Source organism: Atta colombica, unplaced genomic scaffold (genome assembly GCF_001594045.1).
Source record: "Atta colombica isolate Treedump-2 unplaced genomic scaffold, Acol1.0 scaffold83, whole genome shotgun sequence".
NCBI classification, from domain to species: Eukaryota; Metazoa; Arthropoda; class Insecta; order Hymenoptera; family Formicidae; genus Atta; species Atta colombica.
The window spans coordinates 1,780,627-1,798,637 of record NW_017259576.1 but is presented as its reverse complement, the minus strand read 5'-3'; the positions used below and the strand labels follow the sequence as shown (position 1 = coordinate 1,798,637).

The 18,011-nt window shown below is 28.7% G+C and overlaps 2 protein-coding genes across 2 annotated transcripts; one reads left to right on the top strand and one right to left on the bottom strand.

The window, feature by feature from the left end:
- Positions 1–21: 21 nt before the first annotated feature.
- Positions 22–8,818, bottom strand: LOC108692843. The gene is given in 10 exon segments (XM_018201348.1): positions 22–228; positions 5,065–5,132; positions 5,218–5,350; positions 5,734–5,784; positions 6,719–6,809; positions 6,891–7,046; positions 7,170–7,431; positions 7,613–7,805; positions 7,808–7,936; positions 8,675–8,818. Coding segments are annotated over 10 exon segments (1,434 nt in total).
- A 4,676-nt stretch (positions 8,819–13,494) lies between these two features.
- Positions 13,495–15,597, top strand: LOC108692869 (cyclin-C). The gene is made up of 5 exons (XM_018201401.1): positions 13,495–13,817; positions 13,890–13,996; positions 14,458–14,664; positions 14,763–15,014; positions 15,096–15,597. Exons 1-5 carry the CDS (start codon positions 13,786–13,788, stop codon positions 15,296–15,298), a joined length of 801 nt encoding a protein of 266 aa, XP_018056890.1. The 5' UTR covers positions 13,495–13,785; the 3' UTR covers positions 15,299–15,597.
- Positions 15,598–18,011: the final 2,414 nt, after the last annotated feature.

The following is an 18,011-nucleotide window of genomic DNA, read 5'->3' as shown; positions in this document are numbered from 1 at the left end:
GACCCGGGGGTTGCCGTGGTGCTATCGACCGGGCCGCTGGTCGGAATCAAACCAGGCGTCGGCGCCGTGGCTGTCCCGGCTTCCTCGAGTGCCGGACCATCCTCCACCTCCACCTCCACCACCATCACCGCCGCCGCCGTCGCCACCGCCACCGCCGTCGTCGTCGTGTCGGTCCTTGAGACATTTCGCGGTAATGTTATCGCGGCCAGACGGGATAATTCCAGGGGTCTATGATTAAGGAAGTTCAATAGACATATATAGTACAGATATATATCAATATCATATTTTAAATTTAAATAAATTATATATACATATAAAAATTATATTTATAATATTATTCTATTTTTATTGAATACATTTCTTATACTTTACTTTATTTGTTGATATTTTTATAAACTAAAATTAAAAAAATAGTAACAATAGTCTAAGATCCAGTTGCACTAAAACTCTATCTATCTCGTTTTAAAGCCAAAAAGAGACAGAGAGAGTTTTGAATCTTGCTTAAAATCAAAGTTGGTGCAATCGGGCCTAAATTATTTTAAATATTCATTATTTTAAATATGAAGCGCTATTACGGTTTGAACGTTAAGATGTTGAATTATTATATATTCATTTAAATGAATTAATTTCAGAAATTATAATTCCTTGCCGATATGGTTGTCGGACTTTCAACGCAATCAATCTGAAATATTAGTAATCCCCCCAAATTTCCCAAATTTAATCTTAAAAAATTATACTAAACTCATTACGAAAAATATTGCCTCAAACGGGAGTCAAACCTGGATTATAATTATAATTATAATGTCTGAAATTAATTCATTTAAATGAATATATATAATAGTTCAATATCTTAACATTCAGACCGGTGGCACTTCGTATTTAAAGTAATGTATCTAATAAATCTTACTTCCAATCTTATTATTGTTTAAATATAAAAAAACTGAAATTTTGTTATTTTATAATATATTTCCATATATCTCTATTAGAGCAAAGATTTTTTTAAATACTATTTCTTAAAAGAACTTTTGATTCAGATGATAAACCATCATTAAAAATTTTTTGTATTATTTTATATGAAATTTAGAATAATTTGTAATATCTTCATAATTTTTGTATTATTTTGAAATATCGTACCTCCTTAAACCAACTTCGATCTGGATTTAGGGGCCTGTTCTTGAAAAATATCTCATACGAAAACAAGGAAAGTTTCTAATATACGAAACGTATACTATTATGTATTTCCGTATATTTTCGTCTGTAATATTTTTCAGGAATCTAGACTCTGAAGCGAATGGTTTCATACGAAAAGAAAAGAGATTGTCTTCTCGAGGCAGAAAAAAAGCTTTTCCTGGGGGAGAGCTATTTTCCCCAGCGGAAATAAACCCAGCGAAATATAGTAATCGTAATTTGTAATATAAGCAATGTCGACATTAAAGTGGTAGAACTTTTTGAAACTTCACGAAACTTCTTCGAAAGATATCTTTAAAGATATGTACATCCTGTTTTAAAAGTTGCATTTCTGGTAAAATCGTATCTGTAAAGATTCGTATCTACCGCATATCATAATCCTTTTCGATATGTCCGTAAAAAAAAAGAATTATTCTTAACAAAATATAAAGGGATGATTTATTGTTATAAATAAAAAAATTTATTATTTTCGAAATATTTTTAAAATCGATACATATTCAAAATATCTTTTGATTTACCTCTTAAGAATATCTCAATTTTTCTATGGAATTCAGAACGTCCTTCAAAACATGAAGGGTCTACCTACGACGCAAAAAGTATGAGTTTACTATTAAAATATATGAAAATATATGCAGAAGAAATTCGCAAGGAATATGCAAGCATCTATCTTTACAATCATTGTAATACATACATGAAGAGGATAAGATAATTCGCAATTCTAAACAAAAATTAACAAGCGTGATAATACTTTCGATTTCGACAAATAACATTATAATATATATTTATAATATTTGATCGGACAAAGTTATCTAAAGATTGCGATTTTGCAAAACTCGACTACATGAGATAAGCATGAATATAACGTCTCAATATGATTTGAACAATCAAAATTCAAATTTTCTGATACGGCTAATTGCTTTTCTAATTTAATTATTAACTTTAGTGGCTTTAGATTCCGAATTATCAGAACGATGAATATGACGCATTTCGATATATCAGTGAAAGAACATAGACGCGTTTCGCATTTTATGAGTACATTCGCACATCCTCGCTAATTATGTTTGATTGCATCAGCCGTCTGAATTAAATGCCCGAACAGATCAAAGGTTACATTAAATCAAAATGAATTGTGACTCTGATAAAAGTGACTTTTAATTATCATTTTGACTATTTTAATGTCAACAGCTTTCAATTGTTCTGCTTATATAAACTTAACTTTGTGATTTTTCACATATTTTATAGCGTTTTCTCTCGGCTGCATTATAGTGCACACTGATGAGTGCATGTTAAAGTCGTACACAAATTGTAAAGATGTATGTTTAATGTAAGTATAAAAACGAATTAAATTATGAAATCCTCAATACATTTTATTGTGCTGTTAAAATCTGTATTTTATAATTCGAAATATATGAATTTTATTTTTACACAATTTAAATCAGTGTACAACAGTACTTTAATGTGCACTTAAGTGGTGCACTAAAGCAACCAAAAGAAAATTACTCATCTGCGATTCTTCTCTCAAAAAAGGAAACTTCAGCTAAACAAAATCGAATCCTAATAATATTGATTAAAAGCTATCTTTTACAAATGATCGAATGAACATTCACACCGATTCAACATCTCTTGTAATTTCAATCATGCATTTATATTATGCGTCCAATGCACGTACATTCAACGGTACTCGAGGAAATAAATATTCGAGGATGATTTTTTTTTAACTTTACTCCACAAACAAAACACAAATTCTTATGATATTAAAATAACTCCAAAATGATCACTAAAAAGATACTTTTTTAATCATGATTCATTTTAATATCATCTGACATTATTATGACTTGATGTTTTGCAATATTTCCTGCATACTCATTGCTATCATTATGGATTGTAACGTCAGAAGCGAGAAAAATACATACAGAAAAAAATTGTTGTAAACTATATTAAAATGTATTTTTTAATAAATATTTCATAAAACAGTTAACAAAATAGATTTATAAAATTTACCGAAAACTCTCCTTGTGTTCCGGTAATTAATAAATGACTATATATTTGAAATTAAATTATATTTATAAAGGAAACAAGCTATATGACAGCTATTGAAGTGAGATAAATAATATGATTTTATTCCATTCCGAAATAAAGAGTTTTCAATATATTTTATAATTTTACAAATATATTCTATTAAACAAATATTATGTTAATAAAGATATATTATTTCAATATATTTTACCAGAGTTTTCATTACGTGTATTTCTCACTTTTTCATCGTCAATCCGAAGATTCATGATGAGTAGTCGAAAATCTTAATAAATGAGCTCATTCGATTACAAAAATCCTATGATCGACATTTCTCATTCTCAGAAAAATCAACAGATTCAAAACTCAGACTTCATTTAAACCAATATATTCTCGTTGCTCTAAGGATTAGTCTTCTCATGTCGCTTCTTTCGACGATCAATATCAGTTGGTGCAGCTAAAATCTAGCCATTTCAAAAGACGCATGAGCGCAAAAATGTAATTGAATGAATAATTTAATTACTTTTTGATTTTATCTCCGTTATTATTAAACTGTTTTTACATGTTCGATTGGCTCACAACGAGGATGTTCTTTCAATCTCTTCTTACAATGATATCAATTCTTTTTACACAAAAATCATTTATTACGTACAAAAACGAATTAAATCATGAATACATTTTAATCCTCAATACATTTTATTGTGCTGTTAAAATCTGTATTTTATAATTCGAAATATATGAATTTTATTTTTACACAATTTAAATCAGTGTACAACAGCTTTAATGTGCACTTAAGTGATGCACTAAAGCAAACAAAAGAAAACGGTATTAATTACTCATCTGCGATTCTTCTCTCAAAAAAGGAAAATTCAGCTAAACAAAATCGAATCCTAATAATATTGATTAAAAGCTATCTTTTGCAAATGATCGAATAAACGTTCACATCTCCTGTAATTTCACACAATGCATTTATGTGTCCGATGCACGCACATTCAACGGTACTCGATGGAAATAAACTACCGATATAAATGATTTTTATATAGTATGGTTTTTATGAATCCTTGTATTTATTATTTATTTATCAGATTTTTTTCTAATTTTTTGATAATAGTTCTTTGATATAAAATCTTGTCATACACCTTCCTCTTCACAACTTCTTGAATTAAATCTTTAAATCAGTTCTTATGCGTTTTCAAACTATGAAAGTTGAAGCAGAATTTTTTAATAACTGTTTTTGTTATAACTGTTTTTATGACTTTTTGATAACTGTTGTCTTTATTGTTATTAACGGTTGTTGATTAATAAATGTAATATCTCTCATTTGTTATTCACAAATTAGTTTCTTATCATAATGTTGTATTTTCATAAACACACTGAACACACATCACTAGAAACTTGGAGATTACAAGATGTTAAAATTTCTTAATAATTTCTTGCGTCAGCCATTTTTTGTTATAGAGTTAAAAAAGTCAGAAAATATACGCAACGTTTTTACAAGAGTTACATTTATATTATATAAATAACTTTATATAAATAACTTTTTGACGATAAAATCGTCAATTGATATAATAGATTAGATTTTTATGTAAAAATTATAACAATTATGTTATAATGATAACAATTTTCTTTGAATTTTTATTAACATACAAACAGAAAAATTAATTTACAATACGTTTCACACGAAGTCTTCACTTCATATATAATTCTTATCAATTTTTATTGATTTTCATTTATCATTGTTACGCAATAGAATAAAAAATTAATTAAAATTAGAATTTTATATCGTTTATATCGTTGGATATTTTTATATCGTTGGAAAATCAAAAATTACTAATTTTATTATTATCTAACAATTTTCCTTCCTTTCTTTTTATCATAAATTATCTGAAGGACGAAAGGGCGGTGAAATACGATATAGCTGCCTGCACCATCTTAAAATTCAAAATAATTATATTCTCCACAGTACTATATAATGTTATCTACAATATTTGTTGAATTGAAAATAGCTATTCTTACCGAAGTATAATTCGCCATCGATAATACGTACATTTTGCCAGCGGTTAATGTACAAGGCACAAAACCTCTGTAAAGTAATATACTGAATAGCCGTATCGTTCTTCGTGACGTTTTGTACCACAACATGTTGTATCTACAAACAGTAACGCAACGCATTACTTTCTACAATAATCAACTGTTTTCTTTTAAATAATTGAACTATTTAAAGTAAATTTGGAAAGAACGAACGACTTAAAGAAATAGAAAATAAATAATTTTAAGGATACTTAAATAAGCTGAGAAATAAATAGAACAGTTATTCTTCTACGCTACTGAGGATCAGAAAGCAAGAAATTTTAGATACTTTTTCCCGAAAAATCTATCTACATTTTACCACAGTTTTGTTTTATTTTTCCACATTGCGCGAATAACTTTGGTGCGACATATTTACGCTTTGTGGAATATATCTGCACTATGGTCCATTATTCTTTGGCCGGGATAACTCAAAACGAAAAGATGTATGAAAGCACCTATTACCATCGCTACGTATCTGACCATCTCTTCTTTATGATTCATTAAGGAAATTATCTAAAAAAATTAAATTCAATATATGCTGTCTAAGATTAGTCATTTTGACTTGACGCTCGGCGTTCGTGCCTATTACTTTCTTTTTTGTTCATTATGACAAATAAAACAATAATCTAGGTAGAATGCACAGCCATAATTGAGTCATAATATCATAAGACGTCATCATGTTCGGTAAAAAATTGTTCATGCATGAGTATATATAAATATGTATAAACATACGTAAAATAATCATAAACATATACAATATATGAAATATGTCTATACATATTCATACATCCCTCTTTCTCTTGTAAAATTACTTTTTAGTATAATAGAAATAATAATAATAATAATAACTTGAAAACATAAAAAATAATTAAAGAGATAATTTTCGCATTGTTCGTTCAAAAAAAAAATGTAAAAAAATTGCTCATACACAATTGTATAATTTTATATATAATTATACATAAGTGTTTTTTTACATTTCTTCAAGCTTGATTTTTTTTTTAAACAAATAGTATGAAAATTACTGTTTTAATCATTTTTAATTATATTCATATCAGTATTATTATTTCTATTATATTAAAAAATAATTTTACAAAAGAGGGATTTATGAACATATATGATACATATTTCATATAGGACATATTTCATATACGATCGTACGCATGTTTATGAATATTTATGTATGTTTATACATATTCATGCATGAAAATTTTTTTATGAGTAACGTCATTTGATACTAAAAAAATGAACTTATAAATGACGTCAGTAAAGCTATTAATATAATGTTCTTATGATAATATTATGACTTCTACGTTCTACTTGGAAGGCGTGAATGCTGTCAAGCTAGAGCCTAAAATTACAAATTTTAGGCTAGCTCTGTTCAAGAATAATGATTGGTAACATAAAACATTTCTAATTGATAATGTATTGATCATAGCTATTAGCTCACTTGAATTCCCAAGAGACTCATAATGATGATAGTAATGAAGAGTAACATAAATGAATACATTTCAAATAAAGAATTTAACAAACGGGTATATCTGAAAGACACATAAACGAATGATTCAAAACATTTTGCGGTATCCGAAAAGAATGCAAACCGAAAAGAATGCAAAACTCACTCAATACTCAACTGGTGTTTCCGCAAGAGAAGTATCAGTTCGTGATAAGTCTGGTCTTCGTAATCTCGTGATTTGCTCTTATTACAAATTACATCCTCAACAAAATAATTGTTTTTCTTTGAATTACTTTCTGAGACTAGATTTTCTAGTCGGTGCCTTTGAAACATGATCAAAATTTTATCTATGATATGTGAATATTTAAGAAAGAAAACAAATTTTTCTTTTACATTAAAAGTTTTCTTACATTAAAGGAAAATGAATGGTATAGATATACGATACCCAATAGCAGCGAACAGACTGCACGCATGTTGCGCGAACGACATGTAGCTCGTATCGGTTATTACCATGAGGCTCATAGTCAGTACAGTTGTCAGGTATGAGTGGAGTAATACAGGATAATAATACACTTCTCTGTCGAAGCTGTAGTCGATATCGAACAGATATTTGTAAGAGCGCGATTTATTAAGAGGAATAAAGAGATCCAATAATTGCGGTGTTACTGGGATCAGCATGTAAAGACTCATCAACGAATAAATCATAACTGCAACTCGCATTATTATTACGATGTAAAAACGTACAAATAAACAATCAAGCCGTATTATTTAGATTCAGGTACAATGTACAGTGTGCAATTTAGAATGATACATAGTGAGAAACATTAATCATAAATCATGATGAGTCGGCGTTAAAAGCCGCACGACCTGCGTTTGTTTCATCATTACCGGCGTAACTTATCGTTATTTTCCTTCCTACAATAGCATATTCGTGCATAATTTGTATCTCCAAAGAATGCGTAAAAATGCGCCAGTGATAATCGATGAGCGACAACAGGTGTTCTATCTAAGAAACAATGCAAAACGAAGGATATAATCCGCGTCTTATAATTTTTAAGAGCTTAAGCAAAAGAAGAACTCGCGAAATCTTACATTTTTATTTTTAAAAACTATGGTAAACAATTTACAGTAAGCGCCAAATGTAATTAACATTACAATGAAGCATTCACAGTCCTCGGTTATGGTTTGCCATGTTTCAGACAGTCTTACAAACTGAAAATCGATGATAATAATTGTGGACACCTTTGCGCGTCTCTAGAATTTCCACTTACCTGCATTAAGAACTATGTAAGTTATATGCAGAATGGAAAGCGTTAATTTTTTATTACTTTTCCTTTTTATAATAAACATGAAATTTTTTTAAATTAAACCCTAAGATTGTGTTTAATTAATTAGATAAGCTCTCTCAAAAAAGTTATTTAAAACTTGAAAAAGTTTTATTTAAAGTCGTCTTTCAAGTTTTCGTTTTCGTAATTATTTGTGATACGTTAAAAAGTGATAATTTAAAATTACTTGCGGCACAATTAGAGGTCAGCCGCATAATTTTATTGATTGAATTGCTTTAGTATATTTAATTGATATGAGTAACACACATACACACACACACACACACACAGCGCACGCGTACACACATACACATTCAAGTTTTTTTGCAAAAAGGTAATATTTAAAATATTTTATTGTGTTAAAAAATTTAGAAAGGCGATTTCGAAATTGATGCTATATGTTTCTCCAATCACATCTAAAATACACTACACATATATTAACCACATGGAGATACTCTCTCTTCTCTCTTTTCTTTTCTCTTCCTCTCTCTCTCTCTCTCTCTCTCTCTCTCTCTCTCTCTCTCTTTCTTTCTCTCTTCCTTTTACAAATTTTATTCACGCAACAGTTTTTTACACTGACACACATAGTTTTACACCGACAACATGAAGAACGGCAGAAATTTACCTCAAGAAAACCGATGCTGAAAACAAAAGACATTATTATGGTCGGCAACAATATCTTCATGAATTTACTTTGCGTTGGCCAACCGCCAAGTTTCGATAAGAGGATCTTATTAATATTGTAATAATGTTTCACCGCCGACTGCATCTCCCCGAGATGCTTGATTGTTGCGCGGCTGTCGATTCTCCCTCAAGATTCAGACATTTTCCAGACATCCCCTATAACATAAGTATCACATTGCGCGTATTCACTATAATAACATGTTACGGTATTGCGAAGTAACGTTGTCTGTTTGGTAATCACGGGTTGTCGAGAAACGCGTGTCGCGCTCCTTTATTTTTTATTCCACTCATTGCCGGAGCGATAAAAAAAAAGAAGTTACAGAGATTATACTTCGCGAAATGTCAATCACCGCGGTGACAGACAATACTTGTCTATATATTTCCTCTCCTAAATTCGCAATGCGTTAAGAATACTATATTTTTTTGCTTTTCTTCTCATAACATCGTACGATTTTGAATGTGAGTTGTGTCACGCTGATAAATACACGATAAGCATAACAGGAAAGTTGAGCGACATGAAAACCACACGATATGAACCAAATAAATGATAGCTTTCACGAAGGGGCTGCGGTTCGCTTATAACACGAGGAGCGACACGTGCTGTCGTATAAAAATCTGACTGATGAATAATTTATTTTTTTTACTTTCAAGTGTTTTATCCCGAATGCTATTACGATTCGATCTGCGCGTCTATCGTGATCTACTGTAATAGATTGTACCGACACGTGTCAATTCGTGAGAAGCAGAACAAATTGAAAATCTTATTAAAGATGAAGTAAAATATAAATAAAGATAAAACATTTTTACCGAGAAGGAAGATGATTCAAGCGCCTACTTTTTAAAAATTAAAAAGGTATGTGACGTAATGTAATGAAGAATCTACATTTGAAAAAAAGTACAATTATTATTAATACAACTAACAAAGATATATTGAGAAATAAAAAGAAACTAAGAGATTAATGTGTCTTAGTCATAATTTTTTTAATTTAGTGTTATAAAAATGCTTCAAATTTATTGTTATGTATAAATTTTTTGAATTGACATTATTTAAATTTTATTACTTCGGATGATTAAAAATCCATGTAGATATCTATTTAACATATTGAATCTAAAAGTAATATAAAAATAATGTAAATAGTGTAATAAATGTTACGCATTTTTAAAATATCTTTTACATTTGATTAAATAAACATATCTTTTGATATTCAGAATATATTTATTTTTTATTGTGATAATTTATCTCAATTAGCTTAGCAAAGTAATGATAGAGTGTTATCTACCCAGAAAATACAAAATATTAAAAGATAACGAAAAGAAGGCTTTTTTAAGTTGTTTTTCCGATAAAGTGAAAAGATGTCTAAAAGATGACGAAAAGATATTGTTTTTAGATCGTCTTTTTAACAAGATCAAAAGATATCTATAAGACATCTTTTAGTCTTGTCGAAAAGATAATTTAAAAAAGATATCTTTTCGTCATCTTTCTATGGTTGTTATTTTCGCAAAGTAAAAAGTCGACTAAAAGATATCTTTTCATATTGCCGAAAAGATAATGTGAAAAAGATATCTTTCCGTTATTTTGATTAGGTATTACTTTTTATCATTCATTCGAGCAATACGCGAGATCGCCACTAGATGGACGTGATGGAGTTCAGTTTCTCGTGTTTGAAAATCATACAGAATAGAATAAAAGGTACAGCATTATGAGAAATTTTATTCGTGTTCTAATGAATGCTAATAAAATATCTTATTGTCGATCGAGTCTCCGAAGGAGACTATGATGAAAGATTCTTACCATCGACGAGATACTATTAAGCACCATCAATCCTGCAAATTTTCGGCGATATAAAAAGGGTCCCAAGGGCTCAGAGATAATTGAATTCATGATTTTTTTATTACATAAATGTTCCATAAATAAATATGCATACTTGTAAAGCTATAATATTCTATATATTGCAGAAAAATTACAGTTTTTTCTCTGCGATTATCATCTTTGTTGATAATCATCAAACTTTAATGATAATACTGAAATCACAATTTTAAAGAAAAATCAAGTATTATTGAGTTATAAATGCATAATTACGTTTACTAAACTAATAAATCATAAAATTAATACAATATTATCAATTTTTAATTCTTAATCACTTTAATAATCGCAAAGACGCGAATTCCCGTAAGGATGTCGGTCTTTAATAGTATCTCGTCGGTGCACTTGCATAGGACACGGTAAACATTGCAGGAAATGGGATGTATATTGTCAGTCATGCAATTTTAATTCGTTTTGTGTAAAAATTAATTTAGGAATTCGGATGTATTAAATGTTATATGTATCAAAATATAAAAACCAAAAGAAATATTAAAGATGACTAAAAGATATCCAAAGAAATCATCTTTATATGGATAAGATGGAGATCAAGATTTAGTTGTACTATAAGAGGACTAGCAGTGCGACATCTGTCATCTTTTAATCATCTTTTCGTCAACTATATTCTTTCACTAAAAGATACCTTTATAACAATTTAATTGTCTTTTAGTTATCTTTTAGACGACTTTGTGCTCTCTGATATAGTGACGTTTAAAACAAAATAGACATCATTATGAAGTTTTTCACATCACTCTGCTGAATAAGTTATTATTGAATTTTGCATTTATCATTATTATCCAACTGATGATAATTTATTCTAATATATTTTGAACATTATTTATAAGTTTTTATTCTCATTATCTATTAATTTGCTCAAAATCTAATCATCGTCACTTATAATATAAAAAGTTTGAAGTTTTATTGTTTATTATTTTATATTATAAGCCGCAAAATTACTTAAGAGAATAAGCTAGTACAGTAAATATAAGCAGAGAGAAATCTGAGAGGGACATCCCGGCCTTTTTCGTATACCAAACCTCATAGAGTAGTGTCCACATTTTCGTGGTTCTTTTTCATGCTATTACTATATATATTGAGATAAAAACGAATGATTAAAGTTGATTATTTATGTTATTATATAATTGTTCATTGTCTAATCTATATAATAATATGGAAAAGAATCAAAAAAACGTAGACACTACTTTACGATGTTTGATAGAAAAAAGACGGGGATATCCACTTTCTCACAAGTTTCTCTCTGATATAAGTAAGAATCTCTTTTGGAGAAATTTACATTACGTCTTGTATGTCCGATAAACAGTCGGTAATGATGATACTTCATGGTAAATGTTCAATAACGATTTTAGAACTTATTGAAAAAGAAACCGTTTTGTTTGCAATCTATTTTTTGATTGCTCAAACTCCAATTAATTTAATTGATGATTAATTTAAGAAACAGAATTGACTCGCTGCATTGTGATTGGCTGAAATAGAGAACCAATCAGTCGCGAAATTGTTAATCCACAATCTAATATGAGCATAAGACAACATTTCGAAATACATAATTTGTTATCTCTGATCTGTAAATTTAAACAGATTTTGTTTTAATTGTTTTTATAATAATTGTCAAAACATGAAAATATATTTTGTTTTTAATTGAAATCATTGAGATAATTAGTGCAATACAGCAATATAAATAAATTAGATAACTTATTTGTGTATTACATTTAAATTGTAAATTTATATTAAGAATAAGCACATTACATATTAAACATACAATTTCTTGAAATGTTAAAGCGATTAGAATTCTCGATTGTCATGTTAGTTAATTAGCTAATTTAATGGAGGATCTTCTGATTGGATTAATGGGCGCGTTCAAATTGACAAAACGGCAAGCTTGTTCGCCGAACAAATGAACATGATTGGTTGTTACTTATAAATCCAATCAATCAAATTCAATCACTTGATACACAGTCGCTTTGCTATTTTGAACTCCTGGCTGTGTTCAGTAGACTCAACTCAGACTCAGTTGAGTAAGCGCTCGCTGCTATTGATGTATTCTTCCACATCTAAAATGCTGATTGGATGATCTAAAAGAATACACCAATAAGCGTTTAGTCAATTGTTGAGTCCACTGAACGCAACCAAAATGTAATGAATCCAAGAGGAAGGGAAGGGCAAAAAATTTATCTTTACACAAAATTAATTATGAGGGCTACGTTCCAAAACTTCCTCTCCGAGAAAGATTTTACTCTATATGCTACAGTATACGTGTATTATATATTTCGAGTAAAATTTTCCTCGGAAGAAGTTTTGAAACGTAGCCTAAAATACTTATATCAAGGGCAATTTTCAAGAATTTTCAGCGAACTTTCTTACAAATAATGCATTAGGCAATGAGAATTTAACTTTTTGTTACAAAAATGATTTTCATAATTTAATTATTTTTCCTTGTCAAAAGAAGGTAAACACTACCCCTGTTCCCCTTATTTACGCCCACATCAATAAATAAACTTCAATCGGCTATTGTTGTGAATAGTTCAATTGTGCAATGTGATTAATTGTGGGATCTTCCCATTATGTGTTTGGCCGTAGGATTCTTCAGCCCAAGACACAATGCGAGGGAATAGCGATAGCGATAGGAATAACATGATTTCAACCTATCAAAAATTGGATATATCGGAATAGTTTCTGATAGGTTGAATCGTGTTATTTCTATCGCTATCGCTATTCCCTCGCACTGTGTCTTGGGCTTTCATGATGTGATGTTATCACATCGCCAATTGACCATTCCGATCTTCTGATTTGTTGAGCCAGCAGAAAAACTTCAAGCACTGGCGATAGCTGTGGCCAATTGCAACGTCGTCAAACGGGATGCTCCCCTCTCCACAAGAAGTCAGCTGCCACTGCTACCAGATCAGCCGGGTTACCCTCCTTTTCTGGGGGAATCAAAGTAGATTTGCAGACATGTACTTGTGCGTATAAAATAGCGAAGATTTTTCTTTCGATATAATTTGTATAGAAAAAAAGTATTCGGCCCGTTTGTATTTCGCGCAAATACAGAGTTGATTTGTGAGAAATCTGAGAAACACTATTACATGCATTCAGCATAACAGGATTTGAACAATTAGCACGATTAGCACCATCCAACGCGCCTCAAAGTTTTCCCAGGCAGATAATTTAGTTATAGAATGGCCGGGAATTTTTGGCAGAGCTCGCATCAGTAAGTTTGAAAATCACAATAAAATCTCAACAAACGAATTTCAGTTTTTACGAGGTTTTCTGTTTTCGATAGTCAACAATGGTTACTGGATAAACAGGACTTAATCAGAGAACGTCAACATGATTTATCGGTACTAACGGAAGAGGAATATCAGAAAATATTTATTTTCTTTTCTAGCAGTAAGTTGAAATAATCTTTTCACATCTGATGAAGATTTACAAATTTGTTCTAAAGTATATCTGTTAATCGATAGAGCACCTTTTATCTATCTTTCTATTAACATTGTTGATAGATTGTCAATTCTCATATATTATAAGATCTGATGTTAAATAAAATATACATTTAATATATAAATACTTATAAGATATATAAAAAGTGTATAGTTTCATCTGACAAAACTCTGCTTTGTTCTTTATATTTGTTAACGGAAAATATTAAATAGTTCAATATACTTATTTCAATCGTCAATTATTAATACAAATTCATTAATATAAATTCATTAAAGCAAGGATTTAACATTTACTAAACTGTAATTGACTGTTAAGAAGTTTGTACATTTTGTCACACCATTACTATGTACAAGCATATTTTATATGTAATATAATCTGTAATTACATCTGTATATAAATCCTGTCACTAGTGATACAGATGATAGGTGAACAGTTAAAATTGAGGCAACAAGTGGTAGCTACTGCGACAGTATATTTTAAAAGATTTTATGCTCGCAATAGCTTAAAATGTATAGACCCTCTATTATTAGCTCCTACTACTGTCTTTCTGGCATCGAAAGTAGAAGAGTTTGGAGTAATTTCTAATAGTAGACTGATATCAACAATGGGAAATGTAAGTAAGTTCCATGATATATTATATCTTGTTACAGTTCATTGAGGGATTAATATGTATGTAATTAAATAGTTCTTTAATTAATGTTATTTTTTTTTATAGTTAAGAACAAATTTAGTTACGCATATTCGCAAGAATTTCCATATCGCACAAATCATATCTTGGAGTGTGAGTTTTATCTTTTGGAACATTTGGACTGTTGTTTAATAGTATATCAACCATACCGTCCCTTGTTAACATTAATTCAAGATGTAGGACCAGATGATCAGCTACTTATGCTTGCGTGGCGTATTATTAATGATAGTCTGAGAACAGACGTATGTTTGTTATATCCACCTTATCAAATAGCTATTGGTAAGATAATTGTTTTGTTCTTAATGGTCTAAGTATAGCATTACAAGAAAATTTAATGACAATTTATATCTTTTTTTACAGGCTGTTTACAAATAGCTTGCGTGATATTACAAAAAGATCTCAAATCGTGGTTCGCAGAATTAAATGCAGATATGGAAAAAATTCAAGAAATAGCACGGTATATAATAAATTTATATGAATTGTGGAAAAAATATGACGAGAAAAACGAGATGCCAGCAATATTAGCTAAAATGCCAAAACCAAAAGCAGCACCACAACGTTGACAGCAAGCTCTTGATTCGCCGAATGTTTGGGATTCATGCTAATGCAGTGAAATGCTTCAACTAAAAATCTGTTCTTTTTCTCGATATGTACACACTATCGGAAATATACAGTTGACAATGAATATCATTCTGCACTTATATCTGCATAAATGTTTTGATATGTAAAACTACGTTTTAAAATATGTCTAAATGATAATAATGCAGTATCATTTAATATTTCTGTATTTGATATTCGATAACGAAAATGCTACAATTAAATAATTATAATTTGATTTAATATTCATTATCAGATAAGTACAGCGACCTATTAATTTATATTTTTATCTACATGTTTCATTTGTACACAGTATTAACTATTGATTTAAAATATAAATATATATATTATTTATAAAATATACATATAAAAAATCATTTTTAAAAATTCGAATCATGCTATATCTTTATATATTAAATTTGCTTCAGAAAAGTAATGTCCAGAAGATATTGGATTGACGACTATATTTCGATGGAAAATTTATTTATTGTATGCTATAAGAAATTGTAACAGATTTTAGTGTGATGAACTAAATTGAAGAATTCTGAATAATTCCTTCCTCATTGTATAAATTTTATAATTGGAATAGAATAAAATAGACAACAAATTGAATATCTAAAAACTTATTTAATTAAATCAGTATCATATTTGTTTATCAAAACATAGTCCAAAATTTAATTGATTAAAATCGATTAAAAAGAAAAGCTTATTGCTTCCGTATATGTCACTAATAAGCGTAGAAAATTTTGAATTCTTCGCTATTTTCATTTATATAATTGAATAATTAATTTGGTTTTTTATTACTAATGTTTTATTACTAATATTTTATTACTAATGTTATTACTAATGTTTTATATGCTTGAACGACACTCGGTCGATAATAGGGAAAACTAAATGTTTTTTTGCTTCTTTTTTTAGTAGTTGTTTCAGGCAAATAATTATTTATTACGTAGTTATATGCAGTTATTTTAATATTGCCGATGTTTGAAAAATGTAATAATTTATTTTTGTATTTACTGCTCATTCACGCGATGAATCTCTTTCTATAATCTTCTATAATCTTATAATAATCTTCTGAAATTTTGTTAACTTTTTTTACGTCTTAGTTGTTTTAATTATTCTTTATGTATTTTCTGAGTATGAGGATTGAAGTACAATTTCTCACATACACGCAATATCTATTTTCGTCTTCTTATTTCATTGTCATTAACCGTTGTTAATTAATAAATAGAGTTCTCGTTTATTATTATATTAGGCGTGGGAAAAAGTTCACGGCGTTTTTCCCGTTAGATGGCATTAAAAAAACGCCACGAACTTTTTCCCACACCTAATATGTACAAATTAATTTTTTTTCTATCATTATTTCTGCTATTAAATTTGTAGATTAAAAAACTTAGAAAAAAATTTGAAAAGATTCTCATTAAAAGATTCTTAATTTCTGCCTTCTTAAGTGAAATCAGAAGGAAATTGTCAAGAAACACATATGAATTTTTCTACAAATTACATCCATATAAACAACTTAATAATTTTTTAACGAATTGAATTTGGTTTAATAGATCGAACTTCAATAAAAAAGTAGTGGGTATAAGAAATTAAAATATTAATACTAAATAACTAACTTTGAATTTTTATTAATCTACAGACAGAAAAATAAATCTACAATATATTTTTTCATATCCAACTTTTCAATTTTTGATTTTCATTTATCATTATTACGCAATAAAATTATTTTTATATGTTTACTATTAAAAATTTCTTAAATTTTAAGTGATTTTTGGTAAACATATAAAAGTAATTTTATTGCATAACAATGATAATATTTTTAAACTTAATTTTTCATTTTTCAATTCCAACACAATCGCTAGCTTTTTCTTTTAATCAACTACTTGAATGATAAAAGAATGAAATACAATAAGGTAGATGCTTGCATCACCTTAAAAATTCAAACTGATTAAGTATTTCTATTATATTGTAAATGCTGTAGAATCATTCTTACCGAAACATAATTCTGCAATGACATCACATACATATTGCCAGCAGTTAATGTACAAAGCACAAAACTCCTACGAAATAATATACAATAGTATCAATAGCTCAATAGCTGTGTCGTTCTTCGCGATGTTCTGTAGCATATTGTTATCTAAAAATAATTAATTCAATATATAATATTTTATTTCTGCAAATAAATTATTTTTTAATATGTATTCATTCTAAATTTCTTGCAATGAAATTTCATTCCAAGAAAGTGAAAATACAATCATCCTTCACTTCTTGAAAAAGTAATAATTTTCACTTTAAAGGAGTAAAATGTCATTTTTTGGAGATTTCACTGTAAGAAATCCTCTTTTAAAATGAAAATTCTTGTCTTTTTCAAGAAGTGCAATATTTTCACTTTTTTTCAAGGATGTATTTTCATTCACTTGAAGGGAAATTTCATTGTAAGAAATTTAATGTTGAAATAAAATATTTAAAATTTGAAGAGAAAAAAACGATAAAGATAAGAAATAAAATATTATTAAAGAAAATTACAAAATATCAAGAAATAAACAGAGAATAAGTTTATTCTCTTTTGCATTACAACTTTATAAAGAAGAAAATTTTAGATATTTTTTCCCGAAAAATCTATGTGTTCTATTTTTTCTACATCACAAATAACTTTGATATGATATATTTACGCTT

Excerpts from the sequence above, each read along its gene's own strand:
- LOC108692869 (XM_018201401.1), top strand. The coding sequence starts at position 13,786 with ATGGCCGGGAATTTTTGGCAGAGCTCGCATCA. Across the intron at positions 13,818-13,889 it reads TTTTGGCAGAGCTCGCATCA|TCAACAATGGTTACTGGATA; the intron begins GTAAGTTTGAAA and ends TGTTTTCGATAG. Across the intron at positions 14,665-14,762 it reads ATCAACAATGGGAAATGTAA|TTAAGAACAAATTTAGTTAC; the intron begins GTAAGTTCCATG and ends TTTTTTTTATAG.